At 38.6% G+C, this 18693-nt stretch overlaps 1 protein-coding gene across 1 annotated transcript in view; it reads left to right on the forward strand.

Annotated features, from left to right (window-relative positions):
- SLC9C1 (solute carrier family 9 member C1) overlaps positions 1-18693 on the forward strand; it is an 89896-nt gene that overhangs the window by 26517 nt on the left and 44686 nt on the right. Inside the window, exons 8-12 of the mRNA XM_047752916.1 lie at positions 4724-4867; positions 6996-7170; positions 11872-11953; positions 14046-14212; positions 16318-16443. Of these exons, the coding sequence (XP_047608872.1) occupies positions 4724-4867; positions 6996-7170; positions 11872-11953; positions 14046-14212; positions 16318-16443 (694 nt within the window). The remainder of the gene's footprint in view (positions 1-4723; positions 4868-6995; positions 7171-11871; positions 11954-14045; positions 14213-16317; positions 16444-18693) is intronic.

Below are 18693 nucleotides of genomic sequence, written 5' to 3' on the forward strand. Positions count from 1 at the left end.
TTGCTGGATATGCATGTATACAGGCCATAGTGAATCAAAGAAACTAGATGGCACTTGAAGAATGACGCTAATCTAGGCGTGCAAAATATATAAGACTTTCTCAGATCCCTGGAGGAAAGGGAGTGAGACTGGAAATGTACATCGTAGGAGGGGCTGCTTGAAAGCAAGTTGCCTAATACTCCAGATGTCGTTGGTGGAAAGCCATTGACATTCTTGTTCTCATGACCAGAACCCTAAGGGAGTTGGAGGAAAGGGTGAAATAGCCTTAAGCATAAACAATATAATCTTTCTCTGGAGGGTTAATCGTTTATAGCATCTATGAATACAAAGGGTCTGTGCCTTACTTATCTGTAGCCTTGATCGGTAACATTGTAAATGACACATGTGATTCTGTATGTACAAGGAAGTAGAAAATAGCAAATAAAAATCATGACTTGGCTCAGAGGGTTGCTATTGCCTCTCGAAGGCAGTAGCCCCCTGATCCCCACTCTATTTCTTTGTCTCTTCTTTCTTAAATCTGCAGCACCGCTGACTTTGGGACCTCAGTTGATGAGCAGGTCTCATCAGTGTAGGTTGCAGATGTGGCTCAGATCCCCTGTTGCTGTGGCTGTGGTGTAGGCTGGTAGCTACACCTGGGATTTGACCCCTAGCCTCGGAATCTCCATATATCTTGGGTGTGGCCCTTAAAAAAAAAAAAAAGGAGGGTGAAAAGAGCCCATACAAAACTGATTAAAAGATTAAATAAGCTAGGGCATTTAAAAACAGCTGGCATTGTTATAAAAGAAAATCTAAAAGTACAAACTGTGCCTTGTATGGCGCACCCACCTGAGGGGTGAGTGGACTCTGTGTAAATCTCGAAGAAGTGTGCTTTCTGTAATGTCCTAATACATGGGCTGGGAACATGGTCTAAATCATAAAAGGTAACATATGTGTTCATAGAGACCCTGAAACACAGTCAATGATTCTTTTGCGGGGGGAGATTAAGAGACTGCTATGGAAGATGAAGTGAGTTCAGAAGTCAGTAGCTTAAAAGTATAGGATTTGATAGGATTTGCAGGCATGTCACTAAAATTTCATATCAGTTGCAATGGGAGCCAATTGTGCTAGCAGCTGGACAGACTTGATTGGGCCACAATTATAGGAAGAATTAAAAATGTTAACCGAAGTATTTATATCTGTGGGAAGTAATTCTGAAGGCTCCCCTTCATTCTTACTTTAGCTGAAACTGGATTTCTCCTGGAGACTATTTCCCTAGTGTGGGAAGTAACATAATGTCTTTTCTATCAAAGGAAATCTTGGTTACTCCATTTTGCTAAAATGCCTTCCTGTGACCCCCACCCCTCCCCTTTCCTTCTTCTCCCAGTAACAATGTGTTTCAAATTAGCCAATGGGGAAGAGTGTGTGCCCTGACCTGACCAATGGGAAGGGGAGAGGTAAATCACCTGCGTTAGGGATAAATAGGTGAGGGTCCTTTGTTCGGTGTGCACACTTTTTGGAGTGCCTGCGCCCTTCTGCATAAGTAAAGAGCCTTGTCGAGATTTCTCCTTGTCCATGTGTCTCACTTTCTGACACTGATGACCTGAGCCAGAGTTATTGTAATTTCCAACGCTAGTATTCCTTAAAAGTTGTAGGACCTTTCTCAACTGCATCCCTGATACTATAAGCCTATTGTTGATGTAAGTGAGCTTTCTGCATCTCTGCCCTTTCTGTATTATTCTCCTTCCCTAGAAGAACCCAGTTTTGAAGGTCATGCCATCAGACTATACCATCTGCTACTTTCTTGGTTGAGGTTATCTGTAGAACCCCAAATCACACTCTCCAAAATGTGAAGATTATGGCCCCTCTCTCACTGTTACTCTCACCAACATCACTTTATTCGTAGTGATGTCAATCGATATTTACACAGCTGATCCTTCTATTCCTTCACCTTTCAATTCCTGGACTTCATCTCCTCCTCTGAGCATGTGCACCACTCTGCTTCAGCCACCCACTGTCATGCTCAATGATCACTTCATAATCTCAATTTCAAGAATCTTACTATCTAACATATATGTACCCACTCCTACTCTCTAAGATAGTAGAAATCCAAGACAATAATCATAAACCCTACTAAATCCCTCAATAGTTTACCACCCGACTCTCTAAGAGAGAAGGTGCACCATCTCCCATCTTTTCAGCTTATCTCCCCCAGAACCCCAATTTTAACAATTCTGCACTGAGGCTGTAGTGCATAGATCCTATGATACTTTGCTGATCCTCACTCACTTTACTTCCCCCTTACCCAGATCATTCCTTTTGTTTAAAACCATCTAACATATTCTCATCTATTAGGCTACAAGTCAAAGTTGTTGTATTGGCAAACAAATGATATGTTTGTCCCCCTGTTACCTCTGGGATTCATGTCTACTACTATTACCCCACCCACTCTGCTGTAGCCACACTTGCTGGTCCTCAGACATGCCAAACATGCTCCCTGTTTTCCTGTGTACTTGTGCTTCTTTTGAAATGTGCTTTCTCTACACTTTGGCAGAAGTAGATGCCTTACTTCTTTCCTGCTTCCATTCATACTTCACCTCGTTAGAAGGAAATTCCCCTAATAGGAGACATGCCCTTGCCAGACTGTATAATGTTTTGTCCTGGCAAATTGATGTCCCTAAAATGTCCAGGCCATGAGGTCTTATCATTCCTCTAGGCTAGGGGCTGTGCAATCTTGAGCTATAAAAATAACACAGAAGGTAGTTCCCATTGTGGCTCAGTGGTTAACAAACCTGACTAGCATCCATGAGGACACGGGTTTGATCCTTGGCCTCGCTCAGTGGGTTAAGGTTTTGCATTGCCGTGAGCTGTGGGGTAGATTGCAGATATGGCTTGGATCTGGCATTGCTGTGGCTGTGGTTTAGGCTGACAGCTACAGCTCTGATGTGACCCCCTAGCCTGGGAACCTCCATATGCCACAATTGTGGCCCTTAAATTTAAAAAAAAAGGCAAAAAAAAAAACACAGAAGCCTAGGTCTATAGTATCAAAATCTGTGAGGGTGAGAGCATAGGATGTATGATTTTTAAAAACTCTTTCCAGATGATATTAAGATACAAACGGGGTTGGGCTGTGACCCTTTGCTACCAAAAAAAAATCTAGATTTATTAGGATAACTCATGATCACCAAATAAAGGAGAGGAACTTAAAAAAAAAATTCAGAAGCCCTTTCTCTGTGTGCCTGACTTATTGCATTCATGCACACAAGTGCATGCACACATCTATTAGATACATGCACACATTTATTAGATGGGTTTGGAGATTTGTTGTTAGGCTCATAGCCACTCTGAATCTGATGGGCATTGATTCCTTAGAGAATCTTATTTTCTCCTCATTAGGTTTCTCCCATTAATTTCTACCATCTATAAAAGAATCTTGATTTAGTATTTGCTGCCTAATTGATATGATTACATTTTGTGCAAATTAACAAGATGGGGATTTTTGATATTTGGAGGCAATTTCCACAGTGAAAAGGAGAAAATTTTAATTATGTTATTGTTAAATGAATAGTGAAGAATGCTAGTATTTCATATTCACCTTTCATCTGACTGAATTAGCTTACTCAATGGTTTACTAGTGATTTCATTAATTACATAGGTAGGTTGGCATAATGTTTGAGGAATTTTTGTTGTTACCTGTGTACATGGTACAATTGGATATGCTTTTGATAGTGTAGTCAAAAGAAGGATTAAAATGCAAAAATTACGCAATTGTCATAAAATGTATTTTAGTGAGTTTCCTTTCAAGTTAACATTGAATGTGATGCTTAAATCCAGAAGCTAATAGAATTAAAAGAATGGCCACACATCTAAAAGTGATAGTTCACAGCTTAGAGTTCACACCCTAAGTTTAGTCATAGAAAAAATATTTTAAATGATTTAATTTAACATTTCCTAGGTATTTGTGATTTAGGGACAGGCTGGCAGCATATGGGTAAAACCAGACTATTTTCCTCTCATAAAATGGTACTCATGTACCCTTTTAATCTTTTCAATTTATTTTGCTACAAATATAATGTTGATATTAAGGACACAAAGTATATAGAGAGACAACAAGTAAGTTTTAAATAGCTATGGGCCCAACACCCCAAAATGACCAGTAATAGTGTTTTAGTATATTTTTCAAACTGCTTTGCCTTCAGTTGATGAGAACATGAGCTTTGGGGAGGATGCAGAGATTTTCTGGGCTCTGGGGTACTTGAATAAGCACAGGCTCTGAAATCACATAAGGAGACTCTACAAAGGGTATTCATGTGGATAAAAGATCCATTCACATCGTCTAAGAGCTAGCTAGATTTTAGGCAAAGACTTGATTCTTTCGCTATGTAAATCAGGCTAGCAGGGGAATACCCCTTTCAAAAATAGATGATTTTAGCTCTCCCTAATGATACCAGGGACTTTACAATCAATATTTTTGAACCTCTTGAACTCTAGTGCCTGAATGAGTTTTGTCAAATAGTATAGGTGCCACCTAACAGGTCTTTCAAAGTCAATCCAAAAAGAAAGATACTAATTTACATTCGGTGTAAATTGGTTAAAATTGCATTAAAAGTATTTGTTTACCTTCCTTCGAGCTCCTTTCTCCTCAGTTAAAAATTTTTTTATAATGCCGAGCACAATGCATCATATAGATCAGCCTTGTGTTAAATATGTTAATTAACTATGTTTAAATTATTTTCTTAAAATACAGGTTCTGGAATTGTCTGTCATTTGTTGCTTTTCTTATGGTGTTTACTTTCATTGGACTTCTAATTCCTGCACATACATATTTATATATATCATTTTCAGATATATATTATACATTAAATATCTACTTAACCCTTGTTGTTTTCAGGTAAGAATTCCATTTGGATTTTTCTATTTATAGGATATTGACTAAGCCTGAAGATACTCTTTAAAATGACAGAAAGTTTTTATTTTTTAGAGTGAAAAACTCACTCAAACTTTCTAAGAAATTATCAGCATATTAGTGTGCTCAGTGTTTTCTCTTTTTCTTTCTTTCTTTTTTTTTTTTGACTTTGCCCATGGCGTGTGGAAGTTCCTCAACCAGGGATTGAACCAAGTGACCTGGCTGTTGCAGTGACAACACTGGATACTTAACTTCCTGCACCACAAGAGAATTCTGTGCTTTGTTTTGTTTCAATTTGTAATTACATTTCAAAATGATATAAGCACTTTGTAAAATTTTTGAAAATTACAAAAAAAAAACATTTCTCCTAATTTTACTACTTAGAGCAATCACTATTAACATTTCATACACTTCATCCAGTGTTTTTATTCTATGAGGTTTCATGAAGTTAAACACTTGTCATATATAAAAATTTTTTCTTTCTTGGAATTCCCATTATGGCTCAGTGGTTAACGAATCCAACCAGGAACCATGAGATTGCAGGTTCAATCCCTGGCCTCACTCAGTGGGTTAAGGATCCGGCATTGCCATGAGCTGCGGTGTAGGTCACAGACAAGGCTCGGATCTGGCGTTGCTGTGGCTGTGGCTGTGGCTGGTGGTTACAGCTCCGATTGGACCCCTAGCCTGGGAACCTCCATGTGCCCTGGGTGCGGCCCTAGAAAAGACAAAAAGACAAAAAAAAAGTTATCTTTCTTTGCTTAATATTATATAACAATTTCTTATTATAGTTGGAAATATCTTTTTAAAAATCATAAGGAAGTCCTCCTTGTAACTATCTTTTTTATCTAAACAATTTTTGTAGTCCCTTTCCCAGTGTTAAAAGGCAGTAAGTAGTCTGTCCATGTAATTGAAAAAGAGATGACATGGAAGAGGAAAACCACCATAACAATTCTTGAATCTCCAACACCCCAAATTGTTAATATTCTACTCCCAGCTAGGAAAATTAGCTAGGAGTCAGCACCAAGTCAGCCAGTGCCACATAAATGGAAACTAGCCCCAAATTAGCAGGTACAGTTGGTGTAAAATATTAGAATGATATGTGACTGAAAGAAGAAATAGAGGAGTTCCCGTCGTGGCGCAGTGATTAACGAATCCGACTAGGAACCATGAGGTTGCAGGTTCGGTCCCTGCCCTTGCTCAGTGGGTTAACGATCCGGCGTTGCCGTGAGCTGTGGTGTAGGTTGCAGACGCGGCTCGGATCCCACGTTGCTGTGGCTCTGGTGTAGGCCGGTGGCTACAGCTCCGATTCGACCCCTAGCCTGGGAACCTCCATATGCCGCGGGAGCGGCCCAAGAAATAGCAAAAAAAAAAAAAGACAAAAAAAAGAAGAAATAGAAATGAATTAGCCAATTCTGGGCAGATTCAGTAAGGTTGAAATCTACAAAGAAAAAGTAAAAGAGGACATTATTTTCTCTCTTCTTTATTTGATTTACTTTTATTTATTTTGGGGATCCAGAAGATAGTGTATTTATAAAACGTCTCTAACATATTCTTTTTCACTTGAAGAAGCACCACTTGAGGATGATGTAGTGTTACCCCACCACTTACCCAACAGAAAGAAAGAAAGAGAATAAATACCATCCTCTTGGCATGTCTCTGTATGGAACACCTTTCTGCTTTCCTTTTTGTTTTTTTGTTTTTTGGGTTTTTTTTTTTGGTCTTTTTTGTTCTTGTTGTTGCTATTCCTTGGGCCGCACCCGCGGCATATGGAGGTTCCCAGGCTAGGGGTCGAATCGGAGCTGTAGCCACTGGTCTACGCCAGAGCCACAGCAACGTGGGATCCGAGCCGCGTCTGCAACCTACACCACAGCTCACGGCAACGCCGGATCGTTAACCCACTGAGCAAGGGCAGGGACCGAACCCGCAACCTCATGGTTCCTAGTCGGATTCGTTAACCACTGCGCCACGACGGGAACTCCCTGCTTTCCTTTGATGCCATGCCTTTGTCTGTGATTTGGCAATTCCATGGGAAATAGATTGGAATAGTATAGAATGAAATGGAAGGACATTTCTATGACAAAGATAACTTTTTAAAATGCGTTTTGTCTTTTAGACTTCTGGTCTTTCTATTATTGAGCCCTCTTTTGTCTCGACTTGCTCATGGTTTCAGCTGGCGCTGGGCATTCATAATGGTCTGGAGTGAAATGAAAGGTATTCCTAATATAAACATGGCCCTTCTGCTTGCCTACTCTGAATTTTCTCTTGGATCTGAGAGGGAGAAGTCTCAGGTAAAGAAAGATAAAGATTTTTTTAATTTGAATACTTTATAAAAACTATTTCTGTGTACTAAAATATCTTTGCAGTGAGGTCGCTCAGTCCTGCTTGGACTGTGGAAGTGATTTAGCTACAGTGGGAAAATTGGGGCGGGGAGGAGCAACTGTGAACTTTTCTCTTTCCATCTAACTTATCCCCAACTCCATTCATCATGCTCTTAAAAGTAGGTTTATTGTGAAATGTAAAGGAATTAAAACCTATAAATCATTTTCAATAGCCCCTGATACAGAGCATGCGCTCAATAAGTGTTTCTATTTTTACTTATATACTCAAGAAAAGCAGAAACCTACTTATAATTGGCTCTATTGCCTTCTGCAACTTTATGAGGCCGCATTTAGCAACGCTAGGAACCCAAACATTTTCATTATTAAGGGAAATTCTTCTTCTTTTTTTTTTTTTTTTTCTTTTTAAGGCTGCATTGTGACATATGGAAATTCCCAGGATGGGGGTTGAATCAGAGCTACAGCTGCCAGCCTACACTATAGCCACAGCAACACAGGATCCTAGCTGCTTCTGAGACCTACACCACTGCTAATGGCAATGCCAGATCTTTGACCCACTGAGCAAGACCAGGGATCAAACCTGCGTCCCTGTAGATTTCTAGTCAGATTCATTTCCACTGAGCCATAACAGGAATTCTAGGGGAGTTATCCTTTTTTTTTTTTTTCCGTCTTTTTTTTAGGGCGGCACCCTTGGCATATGGAGATTCGCAGGGTAGGGGTCCAGTAGAAGCTGTAGCCGCTGGCCTACACCAGAGCCACAGTAACATGGGATCCAAGCTGCGTCTATGTGACCTACACCACAGCTCACAGCAACACCAGATCCTTAACCCACTGAGAGAGGCCAGGGATCCAACCTGCAACCTCATGGTTCCTGGTCAGATTCGCTTCTGCTGTGCCACGATTGGAATACCATGGGGAGTTATTCTTAAGATAGGACTCCCAAACTCTGCTGAACAGAACAGAATGGGTATGACTCTGCCTCTACCTCATCCCAAAATAAGACAATTAGAAGGAACTCTTTAAGAAACTTTCTGTGCAGACATCACAATGTGTATAATACTTCCATTGTGCTTTGGTAGGGTCATTATTATGTGTCTAATTAAATTATAGTCCAAACATTAAAAAACTAAATATTCAACCATTTCTTTTAAAACCAAAGTACCTAATATTACATAATTTCCTCCTTTTTAACTTATCTCCACCTGCCTGAATAATCAAAATCAATATCATCACCATACATCCTGATGGGTGGATCTGAGTTCTGAAATTTTTACCTGGCTGCTGTTTTACTGTGTGGTCATCCACAAGTTATTTAATTCTCACCCTAGCACCCCACTTTTTAGTTTCTTCATTCCAAATCAGATCATAATACCAGTGGTTTACTAGTTAATATTTAACAAGCAATTTTCTTGGAGAGGGGGAGACCCTAAGTTGTGGTGTTTGCCAATTTCTGTTGTGTAATCACTGTCACCAATAGAATGTCAATCACCTCATAAACTTCCTGAAAATTTAATGATCAACTCTCACAAATTGGAATGAGCCAGGTCTATCTGGCTATCTCACTATATCCACTATCTCAAAGGATTATTATGAGAAATTGAAAATATATAGAGGAATTTCCATTGTGGCTCAGTGGAAATGAATCTATCCATGAGGATGCAAGTTTGACCCCTGGCCTTGCTCAGTGGGTTAAGGATCTGGCATTGCCATGAGCTGTGATATAAGTTGCAGACGTGGCTCAGATCTGGCATTTCTGTGGCTGTGGTGTAGGCCAGAAGCCACAGCTCCGATTTGACCCCTAACCTGGGAACCTCCATATGCGGTGGGTGAGGCCCTCAAAAGACAGAAAAAGAAAAAAGAAAAGAAAATATACAAAAAATTCTTGATACACTGTTTAGCATATAGTAAATGTATAGTAAGTCTGAACTATGATGATGATGACTACATGTAGATCTGCTTAGAAATAAAACTGTAATAAATATAATCATTTCAAGAGATATCTCACTAGTCGTAACTTGTTGAGAAGAAATAGTACTCCTTCCTTTATTTAATTTGGCTGAAACCTCAGCTAATCTATTAATACCCACAAGGAGGCACTACAATGAAGGAATAAAAATACTGGAGTTCCCATTGTAGCTCTGTGGGTTAAGAACCCAACACAGTGTCCATGACAATGTGAGTCTGATCCCTGGCTCATGGCTTAAGGCTCTGGCATTGGCACAAGTTTGGTGTAGGTCTCATATGCAGCTCAGATCCCACATTGCTGTGACATAAGCCAGCAGCTGCAGGTCCGGTTCGACCCCTACCCAGAAACTTCCTCATGCCGCAGGTGTGTCCATAAAAAGAAAAAAAAATTAACTTAATCCTTCTCTACTCCTCACAGTTTCAGTGACAAACAAGTGTGTAAAAATATGTGAAGCAAAAACTGAAAACTAAGAAGAGAAATAGACAAATTATTGTTGGAGATTTTAACACTCCTCCCTATAATTTCTTCAGCAAGTTGTAGGGCAACTAGACAAAAAAATCAGCAAAGATGTGGAAGAACCAAACAGCACCATCAACCTATAGGATATAACTGACATTTATAGAATAGCATCAATTGATACAGAAAAAGAACATAACAAAAATCAATATCATTTCATGATAAAATCTTTCCAAAAATAGAAATAGAAGGGGACTTATTAATGTTGATAAGGAACATCTACAAAAAAAAATCTAAAGGTATCATTATAATTAATAATGAAAGACTGACTTCTCCCTATGATTGGGAACAATCCAAGAATGTCATTCTCATTCTTTTAATTAAACGCCATGGTGGAAGTTCTAGCTTGCTTCATATGCCAAAAAAAAAAAAAAAAAACCCCACATTAACATTGAAAAAAGAAATAAAACTCCTAAAACTCTCTATTTGCAGATAGAACAATTATCTATATAGAAAATTCCAAAGATTTTCAAAAAGAAAACAAACCACACACACACAAAAACCCTCTTAGAACTAATAAGTGAATTTAGCTTGGTTTCAGGACACAAAATAAGTGTAAAAAATAAGGTGTATTTCCATATGTTAGCAATTGATATAAGGAAACAAAAATTAAAGATAAAATATCACCTACAATTATTCAAGAAATAAAAAGCAAAGGAACTAAAATAAAAAACAATTTTGAAAAAGAAGAATAAAGTGGGAGGAATCATTATATCTAATGTTAAGGCATTATTACAATTAATGCAGAGATTATGTAGTATTGGCAAAGAGAAAGTCACATGGAACAGAATAGAGAACTCAGAAATAGATCCATAGAAACATTCCCAACTATTTTTGATAAAGGTACAAAAGCAGTTCAATAGAGGATGTCTTACAAATGGTGCTGAAGAATTGGTAATTCAAAGAAAAAAAAAAAAAACCCAACCAAGCAAAGAAAACCCTTGACCTAAGTTTCACATCTTCTAAAAAATTAATTCAAAATGAATCATAGAATTAAATATAACATTTAAAACTGGAAAACTTTTTTTTGAACTTGGGATAAAATCTTTGGGACCAAACAGAGACACCAAAAGCATAATCTATAAAAGAGTAAAAAGATGAAATTATACTTTATCAAAATTAAAAACTTTTGGAGTTCCTGCTGTGGCACAGTGGGTTAGGAATCTGGTTCAGGTCACTGCAGAGGCAAGTGTTCGATCCCCAGACCAACTCAGTGGACTAAACGATCTGGCATTGTCGCAGCTGAGGCATAAGTCGCAGCTGCGGCTTGGATTTGATCCCTGGCCTGGGAACTCCCATATGCCGCAGGTGAATGGATATACATATACCAGTGTTTGGAATGCACCCTTGCAGAATTAAATTAGAATATTCAGTGGGAGCATCCTGGGCACCAATATTGTAAAGTTTCTCAAGTGAGCCTAGTGTGCCCCCTTGAGAGCCTCTAGTGTGTATCACACTCTGTCTCTAACTAACCTTCGTCTGTGGCCAAAGAACAGAGGACTGGCAAAGAGTTTAAAATAAGTTCTAAAAGTTAGAATTCCATAAATCAGTGGAAGTATGTCGTATCAGATTAAAAATTGTTGCTTCCCCATCTATGGGGACCAACTTGGAATATAAGTAGTGGGGTCGGGAAGAAATATGACACCAAAGGCATCAATTGCTCCTCCCTGCTGGCAATACAGGGATGCCAGGGAAGCAAAGGATGAAGTGGAGCAAATATATCAAGGCCTCCAGGTTCTCTTTTCCTAAGTGGGGAGAATTATTTGACACAGATGTGCTGGTAATGTTGAGCAGAATACTGTGTGCACATGTGTACCTACATGGAGGTGCGTACAGTGAGTAAGAATTGATAAAGCACAGGCTTATTCCCAGGGCTAAAAATGTGCAGTAGTAGAATTCAAGAACAAGTATTTTTTTTTTTCCTACTGTCTCTATAAGCATATAAATACTTGTCAAACCATGTGTCCTGATTTGGGGTTTGGTTCAAAAATATGAAGGATGTGCAGGAAGACAGAATCCCCAGGGTACGTTCATCATGCCTGACATACATATTCTCCTCTCTCATGAGCATCTATTGACGTAGTAAAACCTAGCTTAATCTACTTCAGGAAATAAAGTACATTATAGGAAATTGTCATGAATACTTACTTTGTATTTTTTTTCAATTCCAGATATTATTTCATGGAGTGGCAGTATGCTTAATTAGCCTGATTGTCAATAGATTTATTTTGCCCATAGCAGTTAGTAAACTAGGTAAGCCCTGATATGTCCTATTCTGAGTAAAGAGAAAGATATCCCAACTATGCTAAAGACTTGCTAATAATGAAGAAAGAAGCCATATAAGTACATATCTACTCTAATTGAAGTGGAAACTGCGTCTCTATGTGAAGTTATATGAATTGTTTAGCCCAATAAGCTTGTTAATTTTAAAAGATTGCTTATTTACATTAGTCTCATTTAAGCAAAATAATACAATAAGTTTATTCAATCATTTGACAAACTTCACTAAGAGCCTGCTATAGGCCAGGCAATATTCTAACTGATAGTGATACATGAAGCCAGACAAGATTTCTGGGTTGATGAAGATTTCTGAGCTTACACTGGAGACAGAACACAGTAAACAAGTCAAACAAGGTGATATCAGAGTCATTTGTGCATCAAAGTTAAAAAAAAAAAAACACATATAAATAAAATGGAAAACACAACAGATGATCAATTCCTGAGGATGTCAGAAATTGCATTCAGGGAGGGCAAGGTGTTGGAACCTTCTAGAACAATGCCAAGAGTGGAGGAAGGCCAGATGGGAGTGGTAGGGAAAGAGATAATGAAGGACCTTGAATTCTAAGATTTTATTTCAGGAGTTCCCATCATGGCCTAGTGGAAACGAATCTGACTAGGAACCATGCGGGTTCCATCCCTGGCCTCAATGAGTGGGTTAAGGATCCGGCGTTGCCGTGAGCTGTGGTGTAGGTGGCAGACTCGACTCAGTTCTGGCGTTGCTGTGGCTGTGGCGTAGGCTGGAGGCTACAGCTGCAATTAAACCCTTAGCCTGGGAGCCTCCATATGCTGTGGGTACGGCCCTAAGAAGACAAAAAAAAAAGAAAAAAAAAGATTTTATTTCGAAGGCAAAAGGAATTCCTTGATTGGTTTTAAGCAGTAAGTGTAATTTTATGAACAAGGTCTTAAGACAACTCTAGCCCTGCGCTGGCTTATGGGGGCTATGAGAAGAGTAGAAACAGAAATTCCAGTTTTAGGAGGCAATATGCCTCTTTCAATCCCCTACTTTTTAACAACTGAGAAATTGAAATCTAAAGAGTTATAATTTTTTTGTCTAAGGTCACACAGCTAGGTAATGGTTGTTAAAGAACTAAAAACAAATTGTTCTGGAGCGTTTAATCCATTATATTCTTAACCATTCTATCGTCCTTTCTGTTATATGCAGAGTATTCCCTCATATGGCATTCTTTAAACTAATCTTAAATTTCATCTTTATGGATAATATTGCACCTTCATCCTCATATTTGCTACAAAATATTTTCTTTTCTTTTCTTTTTTTTATTCACTGAGCCTTAACATAGTAAAATGGGAAGAACAGATTAAAGAGTCAAAATTTTCCAGAGTATCAGATGTTCTACTTAGTAGCTAAATAAACTTAAAAACTTATTCTAGATGAGTAGGAGATATATGTGCAGGAGGTATAGATACACATATATACCTCCTAATATATCCTATACATGTGAAAATGTACATACATTTTCTCTCTTTATATGTGTGCATATATATGTCTATACACACATATATACATATGTATTGAAAGAGATTTACTATGAGAAACTGGCTCACATGATTATAGAAGCTAAGTCCCAAGATCTGCAGGCCTAAGAAACAGGAAAGCCAACAGGATAAGTTCCAGTCCAAATCTAAAGGCAGAAGAGGACCCAAGTCCCAGCTCAAAGATCATCAGGCAGAGAGAGTGAATTTTCTTTTGCTCGGGCTTTTGTTCTTTTCAAGCCTCCAATGGATTGGATGAAGCCCCGCCCCCATTGTGGAGGGCAATCTTTTCTCAGACTACCATTTAAATGTTAATCTCATCCAGAAAACACTTCACAGACACAGTCAGAATGATATGTAACCACATCGTTATTACTATTATTATATACCTCAGCTTTTGTGAGAAAGAGTATGAAAGCAGAAATGTTTGAAATTGTTAGTATTCACATCATGAAACAAGATGAGTCTTTGACTTAAAAAAAAATAGTGACAGTAAGAATGCCAAAAAACTTTGTAATCCATATGAAAATAATTGAGTGTCAGTTATTTATAATATGTACTCTTTGTATCAAAGGTCTTCACGATGTCACATCAACAAAGCATAAATCGCTGTATTGTACGTTTCAACACTTTCAGGAGCTAACCAAATCTGCAGCCTCTGCGCTCAAGTTTGACAAAGATCTTGCTAATGCAGATTGGAACATGGTTGAGAAAGCAATTATACTTCAAAACCCATACGCAGTAAGCAATAACATCTTTTGTTTATTCCTTCAAAGTGGGTATGGTTGCCCTTAAATGAGTATAAATGTTATAAATATTCACAGTTCTTAGGGAATGTTGTGATCACTGTAGGGCAAAGTAGAAGTGACAATCCCTTTGAGTATATAGGAAATATATATTATATATTCAAAAAGAAAGAGGAATGGGAGTTCCCATCATGGCCCAGTGGAAAAGAATCTGACTGTTATCCAAGAGGATGCAGGTTTGATCCCTGGCCTCCCTTGGTGGGTTAAGGATCCAGCGTTGCCATGAACTGTGGTGTAGGTGGAAGACGTGACTTGGATCTGGCATTACTGTGGTGTAGGCCAGTGGCTACAACTCCAATTTGACCCCTAGACTAGGAACTTCCATATGCCACAGGTGCAGCCCTTAAAAAAAAAAAAAAAAAGTGTATTGGAGCCTCATTTAAAAGATAGCGTAAAAAGAGGAGAGGGAGGCTTAGAAATGGCTAATTTTTTATTAGTCTGAGGATGGACAGCATTTATTCAGCATGTATTTAGACTACTAAATAACAAAGTACTTGCCAGGACCTAGCTTATGGTTAATACTATTTTTTTAAATATAAAATAGAAGTCAAAGCTATCCATGTGGTGAAATGTTACCTCCACTTCTGAGACATGTGTTAGACTCTCCATGGTCAGACTTCTTATTCATTTATGAGTGCATAATTCATCAGCAGTCATGACTGTCATAGTAGAAATAATAAAAGTTGTTTTGGGATCTGCTCAGTGCTTCTTGCTATTTGCAATCCCATGTATTATGTCCAGTTTTTGTTGCAACATTTTGTTGCATCACACAATACGTGGGGCCAACTTCTAGGAGTGCAAACATAAGATAATTGATTGCTATAAATAAGGATTTCCCCAAATCCATTTTATATCCTCTAACAGGTGCTTGAAGCTCCAGATGGGGGCTCCAGAATCAAGCCCCGTGTCTGCAGCAATACTACCAAGATTTCTGGATAAGAAAAGTACCAAGTCAATTCTAAGAATTTTCTGTACAATTTTGCCAGTATCTGTGGCCTGTTGCTAACCTGCTGCATCAGAATCACCTTGAAAGCCTATCACAAATATAAATTGATTTCCCAGCTTCTACTCAGGAAATTCTGATGTAAAGGGTCAGAAGAGGGTATTTTTAATCTATTTACCCTACTGACTCTATGCAAAGTCAGAGTTGAGGCTACCACTCCTACTTGATCTGTTTCAGAAGGCAGAGAATAAAACAACTGCATTCTCTGTTTTTTTTTTTTTTTTTTTTTTTCCCCTTGGTCCCACCCCTGGCATGCAAGGTGGAAGTTCCCAGGCCAGGGATTAAACTCCAGCTGCAGCAGTGACAACACTGAATCCTTAACCACCGCTAGGCCTCCAGGGAACACTCCATACATTCTCCTCTTTATGATGCAGACAGGAGGGATTTTTCAGCATTACAGACAGAGCATTGGCCTTGGACTCAGAAAATCTGGGCTCAGATCCCAGCTTTGTCACTTAATAAATAGCTTCGTGATCTTTTGTATACTTCTTATTTTATCTAAGCTTCAAATTTTCATCTATATAATGGAATTATCCATACACATATCTCCTAACAGCCATGGTCACTTTTTATTCTACCTTAAGTGATTAGTTTAAAGTGGCGAGTTTGCCTGTAGCAGAACTGTAGATTGGGTTTGTAAAAACACAGATTGCGGCCCAGTTCCCCACAGTTTCTGATTCAGCAGGTCCATGGTGGGGTCTGAGAGTGTGCATTTCTAACAATGCCCAGGGGATGCCAACACTGCTGGGGGACCACACTTTCAGAATCATGGGTGCTTAGAAATGCAGTAGTTTTTATAAATGGTTACTAATACCATGTAAAGGCAAAGGTATGATATAACGCCTTCCCCCTCAAAACTGGCAACGATTTTACCTTCTACATGACTGTGCTAGGGGAAACTCATTTGAACATTTTTCTGTATCTAGCAGACTTTCTATAATTTTTCAAGCCAAATTGGTATGTGAATTAACTGAGGTTTATGCTAAACAATGCATTGATGTTTCTGTATTATTTTTTTGGTTTTGTGTTTTACTTAGTTGAGCCAAGAAGAAGTAACAGAACATCCAAAAGTGAGATGTCTAGACTGTAACAAGGAAATAGATGAGACCCTGAACATTGAAGCAATAGAGCTGGCCAACAGACGTCTCCTATCAGCACAAATAGTTAGTATTTATTATGTATCTGTAAAATTATTGGACTATTGGTCATATCATTTGCAAATATTTTCCCCTTTGTTTATTTTATTACTTTATTAGGTCCCATTTGCTCACTTTTGCTTTTGTTTCCTTTGCCTTAGGAGACAGATCCAAAAGTATATTGCTACAGTTTGTGTTAAAGAATGTTCTGCCTGGAGTTCCCATCATGGCTAAGTGGTTAGCGAAACCGACTAGGAACCATGAGGTTTCGGGTTAAATCCCTGGCCTCACTCAGTGGCTTAAGGATCCGACATTGCCATGAGCTGTGGTGTAGGTTGCAGATGTGGCTCGGATCCTGCGTTGCTGGGGCTCTGGTGTAGGCCGGTGGCTACAGCTCCAATTGGACCCCTAGCCTGGGAACCTCCATATGTCAAGGGTGCGTCCCTAGAAAAGACAAAAAGGATTAAAAAAGAAAAAAAAAGAATATTCTGCCTATGTTTTCTTCTAGGAGTTTTATGGTTTTTTGTCTTAAGTTTAGGTTTTTAATTCATCTTGAGTTTATTTTTGTATGTGGTGTGAGAAAATGTTCTCATCTTATTCTTTTACCTGTAGCTGTCTAGCTTTTCCAGCACATCTTATTAAAGAGACTCTCTTTTCTCCTTTGTATATTCATTGTATATTCTCCTTTGTTGTAAGTTAATTGACCACAGGTGCATGGGTTTATTTCTAGGGTCTCTATTCTGCTCCTTTGATTTATGTGTCTGTTTTTTTGACAGTAATATAATGAAAAAAATAAATTATTGGATAAAATTATACTGAAAACTTTGAGATGTCTTGGGTGTACTCATCTGCATAGCTTTAATAGATTGTTTACAAAGACAAAGGGAAGTTTGACATCATCTCAGGAATCTGCTTGACTGCAAAAAGGAAAAAGGAAAGGAAAAACTAAGAAATCCACCTAAATTAGCTTAAGTAGAAGGTGTTTTATTTTGCAGAACTGGGAATTTGACAGATGCCCACGGCAGGAATTACTACTGAGCTCTATCTTGAGACGTATCATCAGTCAGTTCCATGACACTGCCCATCTCAGGGTCCACATCAATTTTTTATGAAAGAATACCTCCACGTTCACTACTCTCTGCAGGTGTAGGGTTGTATGTTTTCATATCAAATCTTGGGTGCAGTTTAAAGAAGTCCTGTAGCACAGCAGCATGTAGTACCCTGCGAGAGACTACTAATAGCCTAGTTACCATTTTCTCTCCAGGTCAGAATCATGCCTAGTTGCCATGACGCATGCTTTCAAAATGCTCATGTTGGGCCTTCCTCATTGCCTGTGGATCCACCATGCTTATTCCATACATACAGGATTATGACTGCTGAGTCTAACTTGGGGAGTGGAATATCTTTGAAGTGTGCTTGTTCCCTCTTCAGCAGTAGTCCTGGCAGACAAGCTGAGTCTCAGACACAGTTTCACAAGGACCTAAATAACTTCTTTAAGCCATCAAGGCAGTGCCATGAAGAAGGAACTGATGCCCATATGGTGCTTGGTTTCATCAGTAGATTTTATGAGATCATGTCTTTGAGTCACTTGCAGATTTTTAGCTTATTTCAGGAAAATGTATTATTTAGGAGCCCTTAAAATCAATGCACGGGACTCCATTTTGAGTCTTGCTTTCATTGTTAGTATGATATGTGACTCAGAACTTATTCTTTTTAGTCTTTATTCTCCCCGTCTTTAAAAGGGTAACCCTATGACCTCTTAGATTCTTCCACTTGCAGTGTCCTGTGTTTTCTGCAGTACAGACACCCTATACCTTTTGATTTATTGCCTCAAATGTTTTGTTTTCTATTTGTGCTGTTATGCCTTTGCTGCTTTGTGTTATGTGTTAGTTTAGGTCTTAATCAGGAAATCCTCTTTTTCAAATTAGGTTGGAACTCTCTGTTGGGTTTTCCAGATCTTCATGTCACCTCTTGGATTTTTAGTCCTTCTTTGTCCTGGATGTATTTTTGTGTTTATTTTAGTTTTCTGGTTTTATTTCTGCAATCTCATGTCTAATGTTCACTGTTTCAAACAGTATTATTAGTTGGTTATTATGTTTGTCAAAGCTTTGAGAGTTTTTATTTAAATCTCAGCCAGTTCTTGTTATTGGGAGCAATATCTTCTCCACTACGCACATTATAAGAAGAAACACAGCATGGCAAGACAGGGGTACAAGCCAGGCAGCATAACATAATGAGGGAAGGTGGGAGAGACTTTAAATTCTGAGAGAATTGAGT

This window comes from Phacochoerus africanus, chromosome 1 (assembly GCF_016906955.1).
Source record: "Phacochoerus africanus isolate WHEZ1 chromosome 1, ROS_Pafr_v1, whole genome shotgun sequence".
Lineage (NCBI taxonomy): Eukaryota > Metazoa > Chordata > Mammalia > Artiodactyla > Suidae > Phacochoerus > Phacochoerus africanus.